We start from the raw sequence: 18,779 nt of genomic DNA, 5'->3' as shown, positions 1-18,779 counted from the left end.
GTTATGGTTTTGTATATGTGTTCTCAAACCGGAATACACTCCTTACATTGATGCTGCGCCATCATATTCTTGAGCACAAAGATGTTCTTTCCAGTTCAAATTATTGTTTTCAGTTATATTACAAAAAACCTGAAACATGCCAAATCCAGATGCATCTTGGGTGGTTGTTAGAAATAGAAGACGTTCATAGGTTTCTCCATCAAAAACATATCTGACAACTAAGCAAAATTTCTCTAATTTTGATACGTCAGTAGTGGTATCAATTATTACTGAAAATATACCAGCTTTTTTAACTTCACTCAAAATTTTTGAACGAACAATATTTGATAATATACTTAATAGTTTGTTTTGGGTATCGTGTGATAAGAATGTAAGTCGATTTCGTTTGTGCTGTTCAATTGTATTTAAATGGTGTTGTAAGGTTGGATGATACTTGGCAAACATTTTAATTAATTCTAAAAAGTTTCCTTGATTGGTTGAAAATGTCGATTCATCATGACCTCGCAGTGCAATATTCTGTCGAGCCATAAATATTAAAGAATTAATAATAACCCTAAGTATTTCTCTGTTTTCAGAAACTTGTATATTAGAACCTTGGATAATTTGTGCATCAATACGATTGTGACTTTCATACAATACTCTACTTAAAACAGATTGAATATGATTGTTGCAGCTTTCATGGTTTTCAATATTTCTTTTTATATTTCTATAATCTCCAGTCCCATCTGAGGCAATTGTAAGTTTTTGAGCTTTTGGCAAACCAAATATTTTACAGGTAGTACAAAATACTTTGTCAAGAGATGATGAGTATGATAGCCACGAACGTTTGATAATTTCACCACATGACTGTGTTTTAAAATAATATTTTTCATGAAAACAACGAACACTGCCATGAGAGTCATTTGTTTTTGGAAACTGCCAGTTACTCAACTCCATAGGGAAAGGCTGACAAACACCAAGATTTAAGAAATAACCTTTTAAACCACTGGGTATCAACTTTGGCCATTTACCAGGATCATCATCAAATATTACTGTGGTTTTATCTGTGATAATAAATTTTATCTATTATTCTTTAATTTTGTTAAATTACTACTAATTATTACTTAACTTACATAAACAGTAAAAGAACTATTATAACTGATTAAGTGTTAAATATTTAGTAAATATTTTTAAAAATTTAAGTATTTGTTTTTATTCACCTTCTACGAGTTTAAATCGCAAAAGTTGATAAAAACAATACATGTTTCTTTTCACCCCACTCGGCAGGTAAATAGAAATAAAACACTTAAAAAAATATATAAAATCAAGCATTAAATATTAAATGTTATCAATGGTGCTATAATAAAATACTCGCAAAGACCCATATTTTAAAGTACTACTCATTATTCTATGTAAAATATTTAAGATGCTACAAGCTTTAGAAGTTAATAACTGTTTCTATTCACCACATTTGACGGTAGTTAAACTTTTTAATATAAACTATTTCAATTATTAAAACTACAAAAAAATCATACCACTAAACTTAATAAAAAAAAAAAAAAATGGATAAAAAATACACAGCTATCTAATTACAAATTTATAAATAATATTTATATTTAAAATTTATACCTGACGCCGATGATTCAATACTCAAGTTTGATGATTCAGTTTCAGTACACATATTTCTCAGCATTAAATGACTTAAATCATGAGAAGATTTAGTTGGCGTTCGCGTTGTTTTAACTTCTAACTCAGGCTCTTCAACTATAAAATGTATAATTTTATTATTTAATAAAATAAATATCTTAATTATGTTTATACCTGAACCCATGATTCAATACTCAAGTTTGATGATTCAGTTTCAGTACACATATTTCTCGGCAATAAAAGACTTAAATCTTAAAAATGTAAAACAATTTTTTAATAAACCAACACTGAGCTTTATGACAGTTTGCTAAAAATATTATAATATATAATATATATAAAAAATGATTAACAAAAATATTTAAAATATAAACAATTTATTTATAAAAACAAATGCATTTGCTAATTTAAAATTATATAAAAAATTAATTAAAGTTAATGCTGTAAGATAAAGTTTTAACTAGTAATTAGCAATAATATTTAATATCTAATATCTATAAATAATTCATAAATAATTTTTACATCTACTACCTATATGAATATGAAAGAAAACATCAAAAACAATATTTTATTACTAATAGGATAGTAAAACAAAAAATTTAAAAAGGAAAATATTTTGCCCTCCCCTAGACAAATTTTTTTTGAAAAAAAAAAAATTTGATATTTTGTAAGAATTTAATAAATTAAAAGAAATATATAAAATTAAAAATACTTATTAACTGCACGTCTGCACAAAACCACGGAATAATATTTAAAAAAATCTCTGAGTCAACATTGTCAAGTACAAAACAAAACGTTATGCTTATGATTATCAAATTATCCATTAATCAAATACGCTATACGCTCTAGAACTAATAAGTAATAATATAAATTATAAACTGTAACTGTGTTAGTGTGTATATCTAACCAATGTCGACCATATTATTTTTGTTATAGTAATGGTGTGACGGTGAGGGTCGCAGGCACAATCGATGTAACATATTGGGATTTCCGTAGTTTTTATATAAATAGAAAAATATACGGAGCATATTACTTACTAAACATGCATGATACATTTTATAGTGCCGAGTTTGTATTCTTAATTCTTATTATAATTGTTATTGGATTAGATAAAACAGAACTAAAATAACTACGACAACACACGCATGTCGATACAGTGACTTGGTAGTATACTAGCATACTGCATATTATATTATATTATACTAATTATAATATTTGTCATGATATTTATGTTGAGATCTTACAATTATACATCCACCCGGAACCGGCTACCCACCACCCACCCATTTCAGACATCGTCGACCTAATTTGCAAAAGTCGTATCTCCATTTTTTGTCATTTTGGGATTATTTACTCATAAAATAAAGAAAAAAAAACTGCGTCTGTTGATACAATCAAATTTCCGATTTTATAATATTATCCTCCAAGAAATTGATAATTAGAAATCGTCGTATATCCAATATATGATGAGATCATGAAAAAGTCGTATCTCCATATCAATAAAATATTATAATATTATTCTTATCAAAATAACATTAAGTTTGTTAATTATTTTTAAGTTTTAACTTTAATTTATAATAATATATTATACTGTTTCTTAGTTAGTTAATTGTAATATAGTGTTTAATAATTACTATGTGATATATTATTTATTAAGTAAAGCTATCGGTAAGAAATGTCTTCTAGAAGTCAAAAGTTACTGTCAATGGCTAAAAACCATAAATTTACCACTTCTAATTTAACTAAACAAATGCATGATGAAGTATTTGTTTCCAATACAACTAAGCTTTTAAAAAATATACAAACAGATATTTCTAAAGCTGTTAATAGCAATACCCCTGTAATTTCTAATAACTTACAGGCAGATGATAATTTAGAAGGTTGTATTATTTTACTGACAATACAGTTTTCTATATAGGTAAATATAAATAATATTATTTGATTTTATAGATTTTGATGTTGATAAGTATATAACAGAAAACATAATCGAATTTAGCAACGAATTAGAAAATACTGTAAATGATAATGTAGTAGGTGAAATTTTAGATTCACATTTTCATGAACAGCCTGAAAACTATGACGTTGACAATATAATTAATGATAATCGGACTTTAATATATTTTCTGAAGAGATTGTAACTAGTGATCAACCTATAGCTGAACCTGCTAACAAGTCCGTTAAAACCAGAAAAAGAAAGGCTAAACATGAAGATTGGGCTGTTAATGCAAACAAACATAATAGATTAAAAGGGAAAGCATATAATGGCAATAATTTGATAGATGGTAAATGGAATTATGAAATAAAACGATCTGCTAAAACTATGAAAGAACCATGCAATTGTAAATTTAAAAATGAAAATAATTCAAAATTGAAATGTGGTGAATTCACAAATGATCAAAGACATGAAGTATTTAAGTTATACTGGGACTTAGATAAAAATTCAAAAACACAATTCGTAACCAACTACACAACTGTAACAGCAACTTCACGAAAAAGAACTTTGGAAATTCAATCAAGAAGAAACTCGTCTATTGAATACTATTTACTAGCAAATAACAAAAGAATTAGAATTTGCAAAACTATGTTTTTAAACACATTAGGTATTAGTGACAAAATAGTTAGAAATTTGGTCTGCAATAAAAATGTCATTTCTAATAATGATATTATTGACAACGATTTAGACAGTGTTAATTTTACTAATGTTATTGAAGCAAATAATGTATCTGAGAGAAAAGGATTACTACATGCGTTTTTGGATTCACTACCAAACATGGAAAGCCATTAGGTACTGTAGGTCTAGTTCCTCTAAACTATATCTAGAACCCAATTGGCTAACTAAGAAAAGTTTATATGATTTTTATTGTTCAGATTTTTGTCAGTCGAGAAATACTAAGCCAATGAGTAGTGCTGCATTTGATAATCTATTAGAGGAAAAAAATATTTCACTTTTTCAGCCAAAAAAAGATGCATGTGATATATGCACCGCTTTTCAGACAGGTAACCTTAGTATAGAGGAGAAAGAAATACATGATCAGATGAAGAATGAAGCAAGACAGGAAAAAGAAAATGATAAGTGTCCATTAATGAGGTGTTTACAATGGACTTGCAATCAGTACTTCTTTGTCCTAAGTCTAATGTGTCATCGCTTTACTACAAAACAAAATTAATTGTTCACAACTTCACTATTTATGATATAAAAAAAAATTAGGTTACTGTTTCTTATGGAATGAGTCTGAAGGTGCCAATGAATTCACTACAATTATAGTATACTTTCTTCAAAAATTTGTTATTGAAGTAGCAAAAGAAAACAATGTTAATATTATACTATTCAGTGATGGGTGTACATATCAAAATCGCAACTCAACATTAGCAAATGGCCTACTAAATTTGTCTATCCTAAGTGGTGTCACAATCTTACAAAAATTTCTTCAGCGTGGTGTAGTAACCCGTCGCTCTCACCCGATTGGTTACTGCACACTTCTTTTACGACGAAGGCACGTACACGTCGGTACTCTGGATCGGAAGACGGTAGATGAGTTTTGGATATAATAATATTGTAACACAATTATAATTTTATGAAACACTTGTTTATTACGTAATTTTATATATTTAATTTATTACTTAGAAATTTGTCGGTAGAATGTTAATACTACCGGAGAGTAATTATGTTATGCACTATGACTGGGAATTAAGTACTTTTAGCGTGGGCGGCGATGCGGCTGATACTAGTCCGCGACCCACAAGTACTGAAAGCTGGGATAACTACTTCTAAAGACTTGTGAAACAGGGCCCCTATTTATATGAGACATGCCAGGAGAGAAGGAAGAGTTATTGACGTCATAGGAATGGCGTGATGCGTAGTTGATCGGCACCATCCAATGAGGTGTCGGCATTAGTGGCCTATTCAGGTGGCGTGATGTTGATCTAGCCGCCTGGACTTTGGAACGCCGTTTTTCTGTTGAAACGGCGGTTTACTACATCCCTCCCTTGTAAGAATGATACACCGTATCATAAAGATGGGATGGCCGGGTACACGGAATATGCCGTGCTCCTGGGTATTAATGTTTCCTGTTGGATTTCGTTTCTCGGCGAATGTCTGGAACTGAGGGTTGCCTGCTGGTTCTCGGTTATCTCGGGTTGCTCGTAAATCGGAAGTCGGACAACTTCTGTTTCTTGTCCGAGACTGTTTGCGTGCGTTTGTCGTGTAGGGCGCGTCTGGGCGCACCAAGGTAATTGTTCGATGCAACTTACTAAGAACAGAATGAGACTGACAATAGTTATAGCACTAATTACATATAGTAAATAGTCATGCTTGGTTTTACTGGTTTTGATTTCTTCCGCTTCGACGTCCCGTGACATTTTTTCTTTTATCTCCGATGTAGACTGTGCAACTATATTTAAGTCGAACATTTGATTTGTTCGTACGTGTTTGTTTTTTAAAATGTTATTGTTTAAACCAATATATGCTTCCGTGGATTCCCTTATTTTGGAATTTGGTATGAAATCGACGTATTCGTTGTCCATTTCTATTTTGTGTGGAATCAATATGTCTCGTGTTGCGTATGCTCTACATGTCTCGTTAATTGACAATATTCCTACTCCCTCTAAGAAGTGATTTTTGCTTCGCTTGTCGTGATCGCATGTGATAAATACGGTTTCTCCTGGAGTAGCGTAGATCCAATCATTCTTGAACTTTAATTTATGAAATAGATTCGTTTGTAACTGGACATGCATTATCTCACAACTCTCCGGAACTTCCTTCGGATCTTGTAGTAGAAGTACCTCGCATACTGGGCGTACACTTCTAGGATGTAAAGGATATATTTCAGGACACATGAGGAAATCATTGGCATGCTTACATTGACTTCTATCGATTTCGTCATAAGTGGAATACAATTCTTTTGACTTACTTATTGCTAAATACTTATGATTAGGTTTTACGTATAAACAATTATTTTGGTTACAAATTGGTATTGGTATAAGCTGAAAAAGAGTTAATTCATGTTGATATACTAAAGGTACAGTTATAATAAATACAATTTTGTCGTCTGAATAATATATTGTAATGTCTGAGAGAGGCATCATCTCTTCTACGTTATTTACGTTTAGTTCCATGGGTAGATCTGTCCCACTGGGTAACCCTATTTTAATGACCATGAATTGTTTTAGTAATTCTGGTGCACTCATTAGACTGGGATGAACTAACCCTACCTTAGCTGCTTGTATGACGTCGAACAACATAGTTGTCTCAGATAAATATAATTGTAAGACGAGGTTCGTCTGAAAAAAATGATAAGCTAAATAGCTCTTTATGTTCAGTTCGTTTGTCATATTTGTCAGCTGATGGATAGCATCGTTTAAATCAATTAAAACAGCTGGCCCCCTCTCGTGCTCATCCTCGAGCTTGATAACCCTTAGTTGTTTTCCTACGTCGTTTACTTCAGAGGTATTTGTATCAATACGTTTTTTTACATTAGCGTTGTGGCGTAGAACGCAGAATTGGTCACATAACCCAAATATAATCTGGGCTGCCTTTGCTATCATTTTCAACGGGAACCCCCTTTTTGTGATACGGGAGCGACCTATTGTTTCGTATATTATATTTCTTTTTTCCTCTGCGATAAATGCAACTAATTTAGTTAATGAATAAATAGTCTCACAATTGGTTTGAGTGATATTCCGGTCTTTTAAATAATTACACAATTTGTACGTTGCCCCCATATATTCGTCTATTACATTTTTCCTTTCGTAAAAGTGTGAAATATCGTACGAAGCTACTATGGTCCACTGTGTTGTCATTATTTTCATCGGACCTTGGTTTTCAAAATACAGGCCGGCTTGCGTAGTTAATTTTTCATCGGTATATTTTTCAACGCCGTGAGCGGAACATACGCCCATTAGTACATACATTAGTCTGAAAAAATGTACGAATTATAGGACTTGTGTTGTGGTTTTTTTTTTTTTTTTAAAATTAAAACTACATGATTACGTATAATTTACACGTAAATATTAATTTACTCTTATATAAAAACGGTTACATTATTATGCTTTTTCCTACACGCGCGCATTAATCTATCAAATAAACATTTAGTCCATATCACGTCTGTGCACGGGTCATGCGCGTATGTTATCGGGTGATCCCGATTACATATTAATTTGTGCGTTTCCGTTAGATTCAATAAACGGCCGCTTTTGTCGGCATAGCCTATCTCTTCTTGGACTATAATTTGTTTTGTACTCATTATTTTTAATTGAAGATAGAAAACGCGATTGTTATATACATCAAAACTTGTTAGTTCTAACATAGTATATTTTAGTAAAAACCTAGTCTTATCATGATTTTCTTATCCGTACTACCGTTCCAAAATACTACTATGGGTTCTTCCTTCCCCTTATCTAAATACTTTTTTATACTTTTAAAATTGGAAATAATAGTTCTTCTTTTTTCTTAAAGATTCTACATATTTCGCGGATAGCTCTAATTACGTCTGTTTCGCTCATTGTTTTGACCTGTTGAGTTTTCGTAAGAAGTAAGGGTTTCCCCTCGATCTTGATTGTCCTAAACCCGGTCTAGACTGTTTGACATTGCTCCAGAAATAAGTACAATGCTTGTCCTATCGAGCATCGAAAATTCGAAATCCATGATGATGAACTTTTTATTCTTACTAAAACACCAAAAAAAACTATACTATAATAACGACTATTTTATACCTACAACCAATATAACAATAAAAGAAATTTAGAGGATCCTATAGCCAGTGATGTAGTCCTAAAAAAAATCATGGGTACACGCCTTAATCATTGTAAAAAATAACTTGGGGGGCTACGCCCCCCAAACCCCCAATCGCCTCACCATTATTCGATACTCATACAATACTTCATCTATTTGTCTATATATTATACAATAAAACCTCATAAACTATATTATGATTGGTATATTTTAAACTCATAAGCCATTAAAAAAATTCAAAACTATCATTTTTTTCAAAACATAATTAACAAATCAATGAAACATATTATTATTTTTGTTTATTTATTATAAGATATTTTTAAACATTTAATTATAATTTATAATATTATAGTAATTCCCATAATTTGGACTTTAGGTCTTGGTTTGGGACTGTAGTGGCAACTTTTCTTGACCTATTGTCATCAGCATCTCTATGCGAGGTTAACCAACTTTCAACATAGTCTTTAGGATTCCATTTGTTTAAAGGTGGACCATTAATATTTATGAACATTGAATTTGAAATATTTTTTATTAGCAGTCTTGAACGTAGATCTGTACATATATTGTTCATAAGACTAAACCCACGTTCACACTCTGCTGTTGAGCATGGGAATGTCTTAATTAAAATATTTATGTCCTTAAGTTCTTATATTAAGGTTATATTATCTACTTTATCATTTTCATCAACATAGATTCGCATTCCTTTTAACGACTTTACTTCATTAATACAAAATCTGTTACATATACGTTGTATTTCTTTTTCCCCAAAGCCGTATATCAACTTCTGAAGGCCATAATTTTTTATCAAATATTTGAAAGTCTTCAAGTATTATTTTTTCTTCACCTTTATTTGGTATAAGTCTCATATTTAAATTATTTACAACACTTGTTATAAATTGGTTCTTATTTATACAAGTTATCTTTTCATTACTAGATAAAACAACAGTTTTAAACATCAATTTTTCTTTTGCTTTAACAGCTTCCGAATAATATTTACCATCCATGGTTTTCAATGACTCAATAACTCTAATTGTTCTTCTAATTAGTACATCAGCTTGTAATAGTGACATATCTTGTTTTTGTAAGTCAAGAGATAATTGTGATATTTCAAATAAAATATCACACATTAAGGCTAAGTCTAACAAGAATTGTATACATCCTAAACGCTTACTTAGCCCACTGTACTTAGATTTCGTTTTACTATCACGAAGTGTATCTTTAGAGGCTTGAACAAGATGATTATACAATGCTGGATATATTTTCCAAATTACACTAATTGTTCTAAAACTACTTGCTACCCAGCGAACATCAAGAACTTTTACAATTTTTAAAAAAATTTCATTTAGACTTGTGCAGTGTTCTCTTAACTCAATTTGATTTTTTGGAGATCTACTGTATAAAGAATATAAAGAATCTAAAAAATACTTAAAATGGTTGGTAGCAGTTATTTCCTTTAAAGTATCACCGACTGCTAGCTCTAACCGATGATTAAGACAATGCCAGCTAAAAATTAAGGGATACTTCTCTTTCAAACGTACAGCCACTCCATTTTTTTTACCAAGAAGTACACTAGCTCCATCCGTTACAAATGATACCCAATGTTCTACCAAAAAATTCTCTGTGAATCCAGAAGTATGAAGACATTCTATTAATTGGTTGACTATGTTAGAAGCTGTTTGACTTTTTAATTCTACCAAATCCAAAAATAAAAAAACAGGTTCTGAATTTAATATTGATGCTTTAACATAAACCACCATACCTGATAAAGAACTAACAGTAGTGGATTCATCTATAAGAATAGAAATCTTAGATGATGTTGCTATTATATTTTGGACTATTTTAGTTTTCATTTTGTCTGCAATATGGGAAATAATATTTGTACTAGAGTACCTTGAATGCAATGTAGTACCCATGTCAAGTCCATTGAGCTGCTGTAATTCAATTAATTTTGAGTGGTCATCATAAGGTCTATTATATTTAGAAATATAGTAAGCTGATCGAAAAACTTTTTGCGTTGTATCGTAGAAATTAGATTTACCAGTTTGAAAAGAAGCTTTGCTTAACAAGATAGAACATTTTTGTTGCGAAATTTTTTCAGTTTCCATATGGGCTTTGGAGGTTTTATGTTTTAAAATTTTGTGCCGTAAATTAGTCAATCTGGCAGCTTTAACTGTATTGGAACCACCATCAATCATTGTTAAGCACCATTCTTTTGATATTTCAACACCTTTGCTTTGAAATGTTTTTAATGTACCTACTGACTTACAATATTCACAACCAATTTTTCCATCAATGCATATGAGCCAAGGGTATTTGTTTTTTTTTTCAACCCATTGATTATAAGACCATTCTGATGGCCAAGGTACTTTGATTCCCAGTTGAATTGTATTATCGCATACCTGAAAAATAAAAATTAATTAAGAACTAGTTATCAGTAAACCTATTCCATATAGCATAAATTTTATTATTTTATGCAGAAAATTAATATTATTATTATAGCTTCAAAACTCTTGGAATAATTGAAAAATTTCAATAATTTAAATTTGATTATTATTTACCAAGGTTAAATTTGTTGCTTGTTAATAATTGTTTCAACAATATTAAGATACCTAAATACAGATTTTTTAAATATAACTTTTATTTATTTTAATAGCTTATTGAGCTTATTCATTACTGATGTAAAATGAAAATATATCAATAAGCCTTAATTATTTTAAATGGACAGAAAATACTAAATTGTTAATAAGTAATAACTCAAAATAACTAAAAAAAAAAAAAAAATAACTAAATCTCAAAACAACTTACCTCTTTAGACTTTTTCGTTGGTGATGGATCATCTTCAATACTTGAATTATTACTACTACGTTTAACCTAAACACAAAAAATCTAATTAAAATCTAATCAAAATTTTAAATTACTCAAATAACTAAATCTAAAAACAACTCACCACTTTAGATTTTTTCGTTGGTGATGGATCATCTTCAACATCTGAATTATTACTACTACATTTAACCTAAACACAAAAAGGTTAGGTTAAAATTCAAAAAAACATTTGTAAATATCATATTTAGGTATCTATGATCCATCATATTTAACCAACCATATTTTTTAGAGCTCAACATTTCTAAATTAGGTAGGTAATAGGTTCTGTCTAGTAACAGTTAATTACCTACCTACGTTGAAAAAAATAGATAGTAGAGACTATATAGAGTGCCTTTATTATCTAGGCTCTCTAGTAGAGACCAATTAAAATATAACATAAAAAAAAAAAACTTGATGCCATATCAATAATTAATTAAAATATTCTTACCTTGGTCGTTTTTGTAAGAAACTTTTCCATTTTGTATGTTAATGTATAAGTATAGTATTCATTAATAATTAATTAATACTTAACACGGTATTTATTAATTATTACTCATAGAACATTAAAATAAGAATATAATATAATAATAATAATATTATTATTTTATAACCGACAGCAGGTTTATGATATAATTTTATTGTAATTTGTAATGGATATTCGAAACGATAACTGATAACTGGAAACTGGACAAAACAACAATAATGTAAAAGTTACCAATTAATGATTTAAAAATAGATCTGTGTTCGCGTTGGACGGCCGCTTCACGATGGTAAAAGAGCCGACCCTGCGTAACGTACCGCGCAAACGTTTTCTGAATACGGGTAAACAAGGATCTAACATCATGTTGGTTATGGACTGCCGCCTGTCGGGCTCGTTTAGTCAGTTTAGTCTACGGACTAAGATATAAATAAAACAACTGGTAGCGCTGAAAACATTCGATTATGAGTGTTGATGATAACAGAGGAACCTTTTGCGGGCCGTTACCCGCCCACCTTGTCGTTTCCAGTCCATTATATCTTAGTCCATGGTTTAGTCGTTTTCTAGTTTCAGACTTCAGATTATATTTAGGAGGTAAACGTAAATCAGCTGATCGAGTTTCGCTTCTATATTGTTCTATGACAATAGTAAACAAATTACGCTTATTTTTTTTTTTTTTGTCATTGAATATCAAAATTTAATAAATTATATTACCCAATAATATTTTCTAAATAAATTGTATTGACTAGGTAACGCTTATACGTATGGTTCATGGTCCGTGTACCCGCGAACCACGATTTTCGTTAAGGGTACACGCATTAATCTAAAATTGGGAGGTGAGTACACGCCGTGTACCCGCGTGTACCCTCCACTACACCACTGCCTATAGCTAAAGAAAATATACACATATATTATGACACCAAAGTGTTCATAAATCGGTCTCGAAATATTTTTTTGTATTATTTACGTGGATCCTATAGTCCTTCCTCCCTTTCTTTATTGTTATATTTTCGTTGTCATGTACCATAGTTATTTCGTATGGACCTGTCCAATTTAAACATAGCGCATTCTTTTTATTATGTTCTTTTAATAACACTTTATCTCCTACATGTAATTCGAGTGGATTTGAACTTTGATCATAGTACTGTTTATTCGTATTTTTCTTTTCAATTAAGTTATCTCTAGCAGTTTGATGCGTTTCTTGCATTATTCGTTTTAAATCTAACGCGTAATCATCGTAATTATATTATGGTTTCGGTGATTGTACAAAGGCCGATGGAATTATCGGTTTTTTCCCGAAAACCAACTCGTAAGGTGTATACTTAGTTGAAGTGTGTACTGTAGTGTTGTAACAAAACATTGCGTAGCTGATTAGTGTGTCCCAATTATTATCCTTGTCTACGAAACTCCGCAGGTAGGTTTTTAGAGTTTTATGAGATCTTTCAAGATAACCATTCGACTGTGGGCACCACGGCGTTGTTTTCGTTTTTTCGATTTTTAATAGTCTACAAACGTCTTTAAACAAATTAGATAGAAAATTTGTTCCGCAATCCGTTAGAATTGTTAAGGGTATACCGTAAATGCATATAAAACATTCTACGAAAGCTTGCGCTACCGTGGCTGCGTCCGTTGAGGCTAACGCTATGGCCACACCGTATCGTGATAACTCGTCTTGTAATGTTAGAATATAAATGTTACCTGCAGTAGTTTGTGGAAGGGGACCTACTATGGCTAAACAAATTTTATGAAATGTCGTGGTCACTGTTGAAGTAATTAACATGGGTTGTTTTATTTTTTTACCCGATTTGTTTTTCTGACAAATTGCACATTGTTTAATATATGTTGCTACGTCTTGTTTCAAATTTTTCCATTGATATTTTAATTTTAAACGCTTTACGGTTCGGGATGTACCTTGGTGACCCCCTACTAATGTATCGTGATATTCTTTAATGATCTGATTTTTCTCGCTATCGGTAAAAAATTGTTCTTTATAAATTATTACTTCAATACTAGTGTTACGGAATACGTAACGGAACATTGTACGTACGCGTTCGTAAAAGGTCAACGTTGTTAACCCTTCTAGTCTGATTGTCGAGAATTTATTAATTTGTTTATCGATACAATATATTTTTATTTCATTAAGCGCATTGTAATAACTTTCGGCGTTAATTTCCGTGTAATGATTACTTTTAAGATTGTAGAATACTATCAATTTGTCGGTTTGTTTGGTCATAACGAATTTGTTATTCACATCGAAATTTACCTGTGTTGGTAAGTTGTTATTGTTTATTAATTCTCTTATCGCCGGATGGGTTATTATTTTATCATCCGAAATAGGTAAAATTACATTTTCACCGTGCTTTACGTGTTTAATGCTACCTTCTATCTCTGTTATTTTAGAATTAAAAATAGGCTTAGCTTCTGCTCTTTTAAATTCTTCGAAATCGCTAATTGGTTCATCATTAGTAACAACATGTATACGTGACAAACAATCTGCGTTCGAATGTTGTGAGCCTGCTCTATAGATAATTTCGTAATCGTATTCTTCTAGTTGTAATCGCCATCGCATTAACTGAGACGAAACGTCTTTTATATTGAATAAATACGTTAATGGACGGTGATCAGTTATTATTTTAAATTTTTTTCCGTACAAGTAAGGCCTAAAATATTTTACAGCCCATACTATTGCTAACAATTCTTTTTGTATTACGCTATAGTTCGTTTCAGCGGTATTCAGTGTTCTACTTGCATAAGCTATGGGTTGATCCTTTGGTACGTCACCTTGGGATAAGACCGCTCCAATCGCATATTGGCTCGCATCGGTCATGAGGTTAAAATTTCCGTTTTCCCAGTTGGGATAGATAAGAAGAGGTGGATTCATTAACGCGTTTTTTAATTCTTGGAATGCGTCTTCGCACATGTCTGTCCACACGAACGGTGTGTTTTTCTTTAATAAACTAGTTAGAGGTTTTGCTATTTTGGCGAAGTTATCAACGAAGCGTCGATAATAATTCAATAAACCCAAGAACGACTTGACGTCTTTCTCGTTTAGTGGTCTCGGATATTCTTTAATACAAGTTAATTTGTTAGGATCTGGAGTTACCCCGTTTTCGTTAATAACGTGCCCTAAGTACAAAACCTCTTTACGCAGAAACATGCATTTCCTAGGTTGTAATTTTAGCTTATGCAGTCGTAATCGCGTAAACACCTGTTCTAACTTATTCTGATGATCTACTAAACTTGACCCGTGGACTACAATGTCATCTAGATACGCTGTACATAATTCTTCCAAACCCATTAAAATTGATTTCATAGCTCGTGTAAATGTTGCTGGCGCGGAACAAGTCCGAAGGGTAATTGTAAAAATTCGTAATGCCCAGATTTTGTAGAAAAAGCTGTTTTATGGGTGTCCCCCTTATCGATCATTATTTGGTGATAACCGCTCGCCAAATCTAACGTGCTGAAGTATTTAGATGAACCTAAGGACTCGAGTATCTCTAATATATTCGGTAGGCCATATGCTTCATTTTCCGTAACTTCGTTTAATTTCCGGAAATCTACACAAACTCGTAACTTTTGGTTACCGTCCGCATATTTTTTCTTTTTTACTACTACGAGTGGAAAATTAAATGGTGATAACGAATCGCGTATTATACTTGCGTCTTTCATTTCCTTCACTTGTTTTTCTATTTCGTCCTGATACGCGTGCGGTAGCCTATATGGACGTATGTTAATCGGTTTAACACACCTAGGTGTATTAATTTTATGTGTAACTATATCAGTGGCGCTTAGAAGGTCACCATCGAAAATAAATAAATCATAAAATCGACTACACAGGTCTAATATGTTATCGCGTTCTTCATTATTAAGATGTTCCGTATTAATAGTTTCTTTGATCTTTTTAATTCTATTAAATGAGTTACTGCTTTCGCTAGCAAGAAAAATGTTATCATGGTACGGTTCCCATTTCAAATTACTCGTAGTTAATTGTTCAATTACAAACGGTTGTTCGGATATATTTACGATATTACTTATAATCTTATCACCTTTGACCGGACTGATACTATTAGCTATAATTACGTCCTCATTAATTTCGTTTTTTTTATCGTTATTGTTTCGTGATCGATTTTTTCGTCGGCTCTAATCTGTAATACACAATTACTCCTCGGTGGAATAATTAATGCATTATTACCTATTTTTTCTGGAATTATTAATACTTCTTTATCCCAATCTAATACGACTTTATTCAATTTTAAAAATGATATGCCTATTATACCTGCTTCGGGTATTGGAAAAATATTTTGTACAATGTCGAATTTTACTATGAAAGGTTGTTTGTTAATATAAATTGGAATCACTACTGATCCTACTGTCTCTACTGGACTTGCATGAATACCTTTAATCTTTTTCTTATCGTTTTCGTTTACGATTATATGCCCTTTTAAACTTGAGATTTTAATAATGTTCATTTCAGAACCGCTATCAATTAAAAATTTGATTTCACCTTTAACGAATTTATCGGAAAAATAGGTTATGTGTTCCTGCGTTATAGGCGTTATTATGCGTATGTTACTTCCGGATTGTATTTCTTCAATAGACCTATTCTGGTTTCCCTGACTATTTTTCTCTTCGAGTTTCTTTTTCTCGTTATATTTTAATTTACGACATTCGCTAATGTCGTGGTTTGGTTTTTTACAGTATTTGCAAAATTTACTAGAATATTCACGCTTCATTTCCGTTTTTGGACTTTGACCACTGTTCGGATTTCTAAAGGTAGGTAATTTATGTTCGCTTGTCCTACACTCGTTTGCGTAGTGCCCTAATCGCTCGCAACGATGGCATTTAATCGTGCTCTTATCATTGAACTTGTTTTTATCGAATTTATTTTTACTATTCTGAGATTTACTATTTCCGATCGCATTGTTGTAATATTCAGTTGTTTTTTCCTCCTCCATCGCGTGTAAAACCGCTTCCTCAAATACCTTTTTATTGCGCGCTTTTAATATTATTCCGATAGATTGTGAGACTCCCGCTATGAATACGCTTAGTGCGTGCGCTTGTACCGTTTGAGCTATTATATTAGCTTGAATTTGTTCCTTATCTACCGTTAACGCGTGTGTTAATTCGTGCGTAGTTTTTTCGATTCTAATAGAGAACTCCTTAACCGATTCTTTTGGATTTTGGCGCATTTGGCTCAGCTGTACTTGTAAGTACGACACAGAATGTGCTGACCCGAAAACAGTTTTGAATAATCTTTTTAATTCGTCCCAAGTGGTAATTTCTTTATACCTAACGGCCTCGAATGCATTACCCTTTAATTGTGCTATTATAGATTCTAAAATAATTGGTTTTAATGTCTCGGGAATATTCCTAAAAATGAATTCGCATTTAGTCAAAAATAAAGCTAAATCCGATTCTGGTCCTCCCGAGAATGAAGGTACTAACTTGAGTGCCCCCTCAAAACTTAGCTGGTCCGGGTTAACCATTTTAATTTTTAGTGAAACGGGGTTATATGCAACTATTTGCCAATTAGAATTCGATGCAGACATACAATATTTTATTCAGATAACTTACAAATTTTGCATCTTTCCAATTGCCCGCGAAAAATTGATTTTGTTTGAAAACGTCCTTCCTGGATCGCCCTTGAATTGAATGCTCTGCTGTCCTCCTTGAATGGACCTGGGTTGAATGCTCTGCTGTCCTCCTTGAATGAACCTGGTTTGAATGCTCTGCTGTCCTCCTTGAATGGACCTGGTTTGAATGCTCTGCTGTCCTCCTTGAATGGACCTGGTTTGAATGCTCTGTTGTCGTCCTTTCCTTTGTTGTCGTGAACGTGGTTTCGTCGGTGGGTCTCAAAGTAAGTAGTAGTAATTTGGGGAGTCTGAGTTAATTTTTACGGGGAGATGAAAAAAGTTCAAGGGGGAAAGTCCCGCTTGCAGTACATTTGATCACCGTATACCTAAAAATTCTAATATGTATGGTTGGGGAGTCTGAGTTAATTTTTACGGGGATATGAAAAATGTTCAAGGAGGAAAGTCCCCCTTGCAGTACATTTGATCACCGTATACCTAAAAATTCTAATATGTATGGTTGGGGAGTCTGAGTTAATTTTTACGGGGAGATGAAAAACGTTTACCAGGAATGTATGCCTTACAGTGTAACCAATATCCCTATAATTTTCTTGGGAAAAAATCAAAACGATTTTTTATTTGGCAGACAAGATATTATTGAAAACATTTAGCCAGTTATTATCGAACCGTTGTACAATCAAGTTGTGTTATTTTTTTTTTTAGTAAATTATCTTATTCATTCGATTTTTTTTCCAACCAATTATTTTTAGTTTTATTAAAAACCATGAATTTACAGAAGTTTTCTAACGATTTTCCTTCGTTGGTTTATTTAATAAGACATAATTCGTATCCAGTACATTCAGATTTTACTACATTTTTATCGAGATTAAAATCGTATAAATCATTTCCACCTACTTTGTATCAAAATAAATATTCGCTATCTGAGGCCGGATTTAAGTATTCAGGAACTGCTGACATTGTCGAATGTTTTTGTTGTGGACTGGTCTTACAAAAATGGACCAAAGATGACATTCCGTTTGTTGAACACGCAAAATGGAATCCTAAATGTATATTTGTTTTACTTTGTAAGGGTTATGAATTTATAGAAAATGTAAAAAACGAATATTTAAAATCTACACATGTTTGTGATTGTAATCAGTCTTATTCATAGTATGTTATTTTACTTGAAGAAATTAATTACACTTCAATAAATTGTAATCATTTAAAAAATAAATATTGTATTAATCAACTTAAATGTGTTAATAATTGATTTTATATGTCGTGGACCTGTAGCCGAGTAGGATAACGCGTCAAGTCATAATTAAATATAGTAGGTTTAAAATTCAATAAAGTTACAGGTTCAAAGATCCAGGTAAGTATCCCCTCTCTACGCGTTATTTGATTTGGTTTCATGGTCACTTTAGTTTTTATATCAATTTCAACCAAATAAGTTTTGTATATAATAATACAGGATTCAAGTAATATACTCAGTTTTCAAATATGTGTGTTGTAAGGA

General features: G+C 31.7%; 2 protein-coding genes across 2 annotated transcripts; both read right to left on the bottom strand.

Moving 5' to 3' along the window:
* Nucleotides 1-42: 42 nt before the first annotated feature.
* On the bottom strand, nt 43-1,810 carry LOC132933187 (zinc finger MYM-type protein 1-like). The gene is made up of 3 exons (XM_060999504.1): nt 1,801-1,810; nt 1,609-1,743; nt 43-1,043 (listed from the first exon to the last, which is right to left on the bottom strand). Exons 1-3 carry the CDS (start codon nt 1,808-1,810, stop codon nt 43-45), a joined length of 1,146 nt encoding a protein of 381 aa, XP_060855487.1.
* A 3,821-nt stretch (nt 1,811-5,631) lies between these two features.
* On the bottom strand, nt 5,632-17,515 carry LOC132933186 (uncharacterized). Its single transcript, XM_060999503.1, has 3 exons — nt 17,409-17,515; nt 17,268-17,372; nt 5,632-7,537 (listed from the first exon to the last, which is right to left on the bottom strand). Exons 2-3 carry the CDS (start codon nt 17,276-17,278, stop codon nt 5,632-5,634), a joined length of 1,917 nt encoding a protein of 638 aa, XP_060855486.1. The 5' UTR covers nt 17,279-17,372; nt 17,409-17,515.
* Nucleotides 17,516-18,779: the final 1,264 nt, after the last annotated feature.

Source organism: Metopolophium dirhodum, chromosome 1, assembly GCF_019925205.1.
Source record: "Metopolophium dirhodum isolate CAU chromosome 1, ASM1992520v1, whole genome shotgun sequence".
Classification (NCBI taxonomy): Eukaryota; Metazoa; Arthropoda; class Insecta; order Hemiptera; family Aphididae; genus Metopolophium; species Metopolophium dirhodum.
This window is presented reverse-complemented; position numbering and strand designations above follow the sequence as displayed.

Bases quoted from the DNA above. Each gene is read 5' to 3' on its own strand.
- LOC132933187 (XM_060999504.1), bottom strand. The intron at 1,044-1,608 runs GTATAAATTTTA...TTATTATCACAG, and splicing joins TATTGAATCATCGGCGTCAG to ATAAAACCACAGTAATATTT.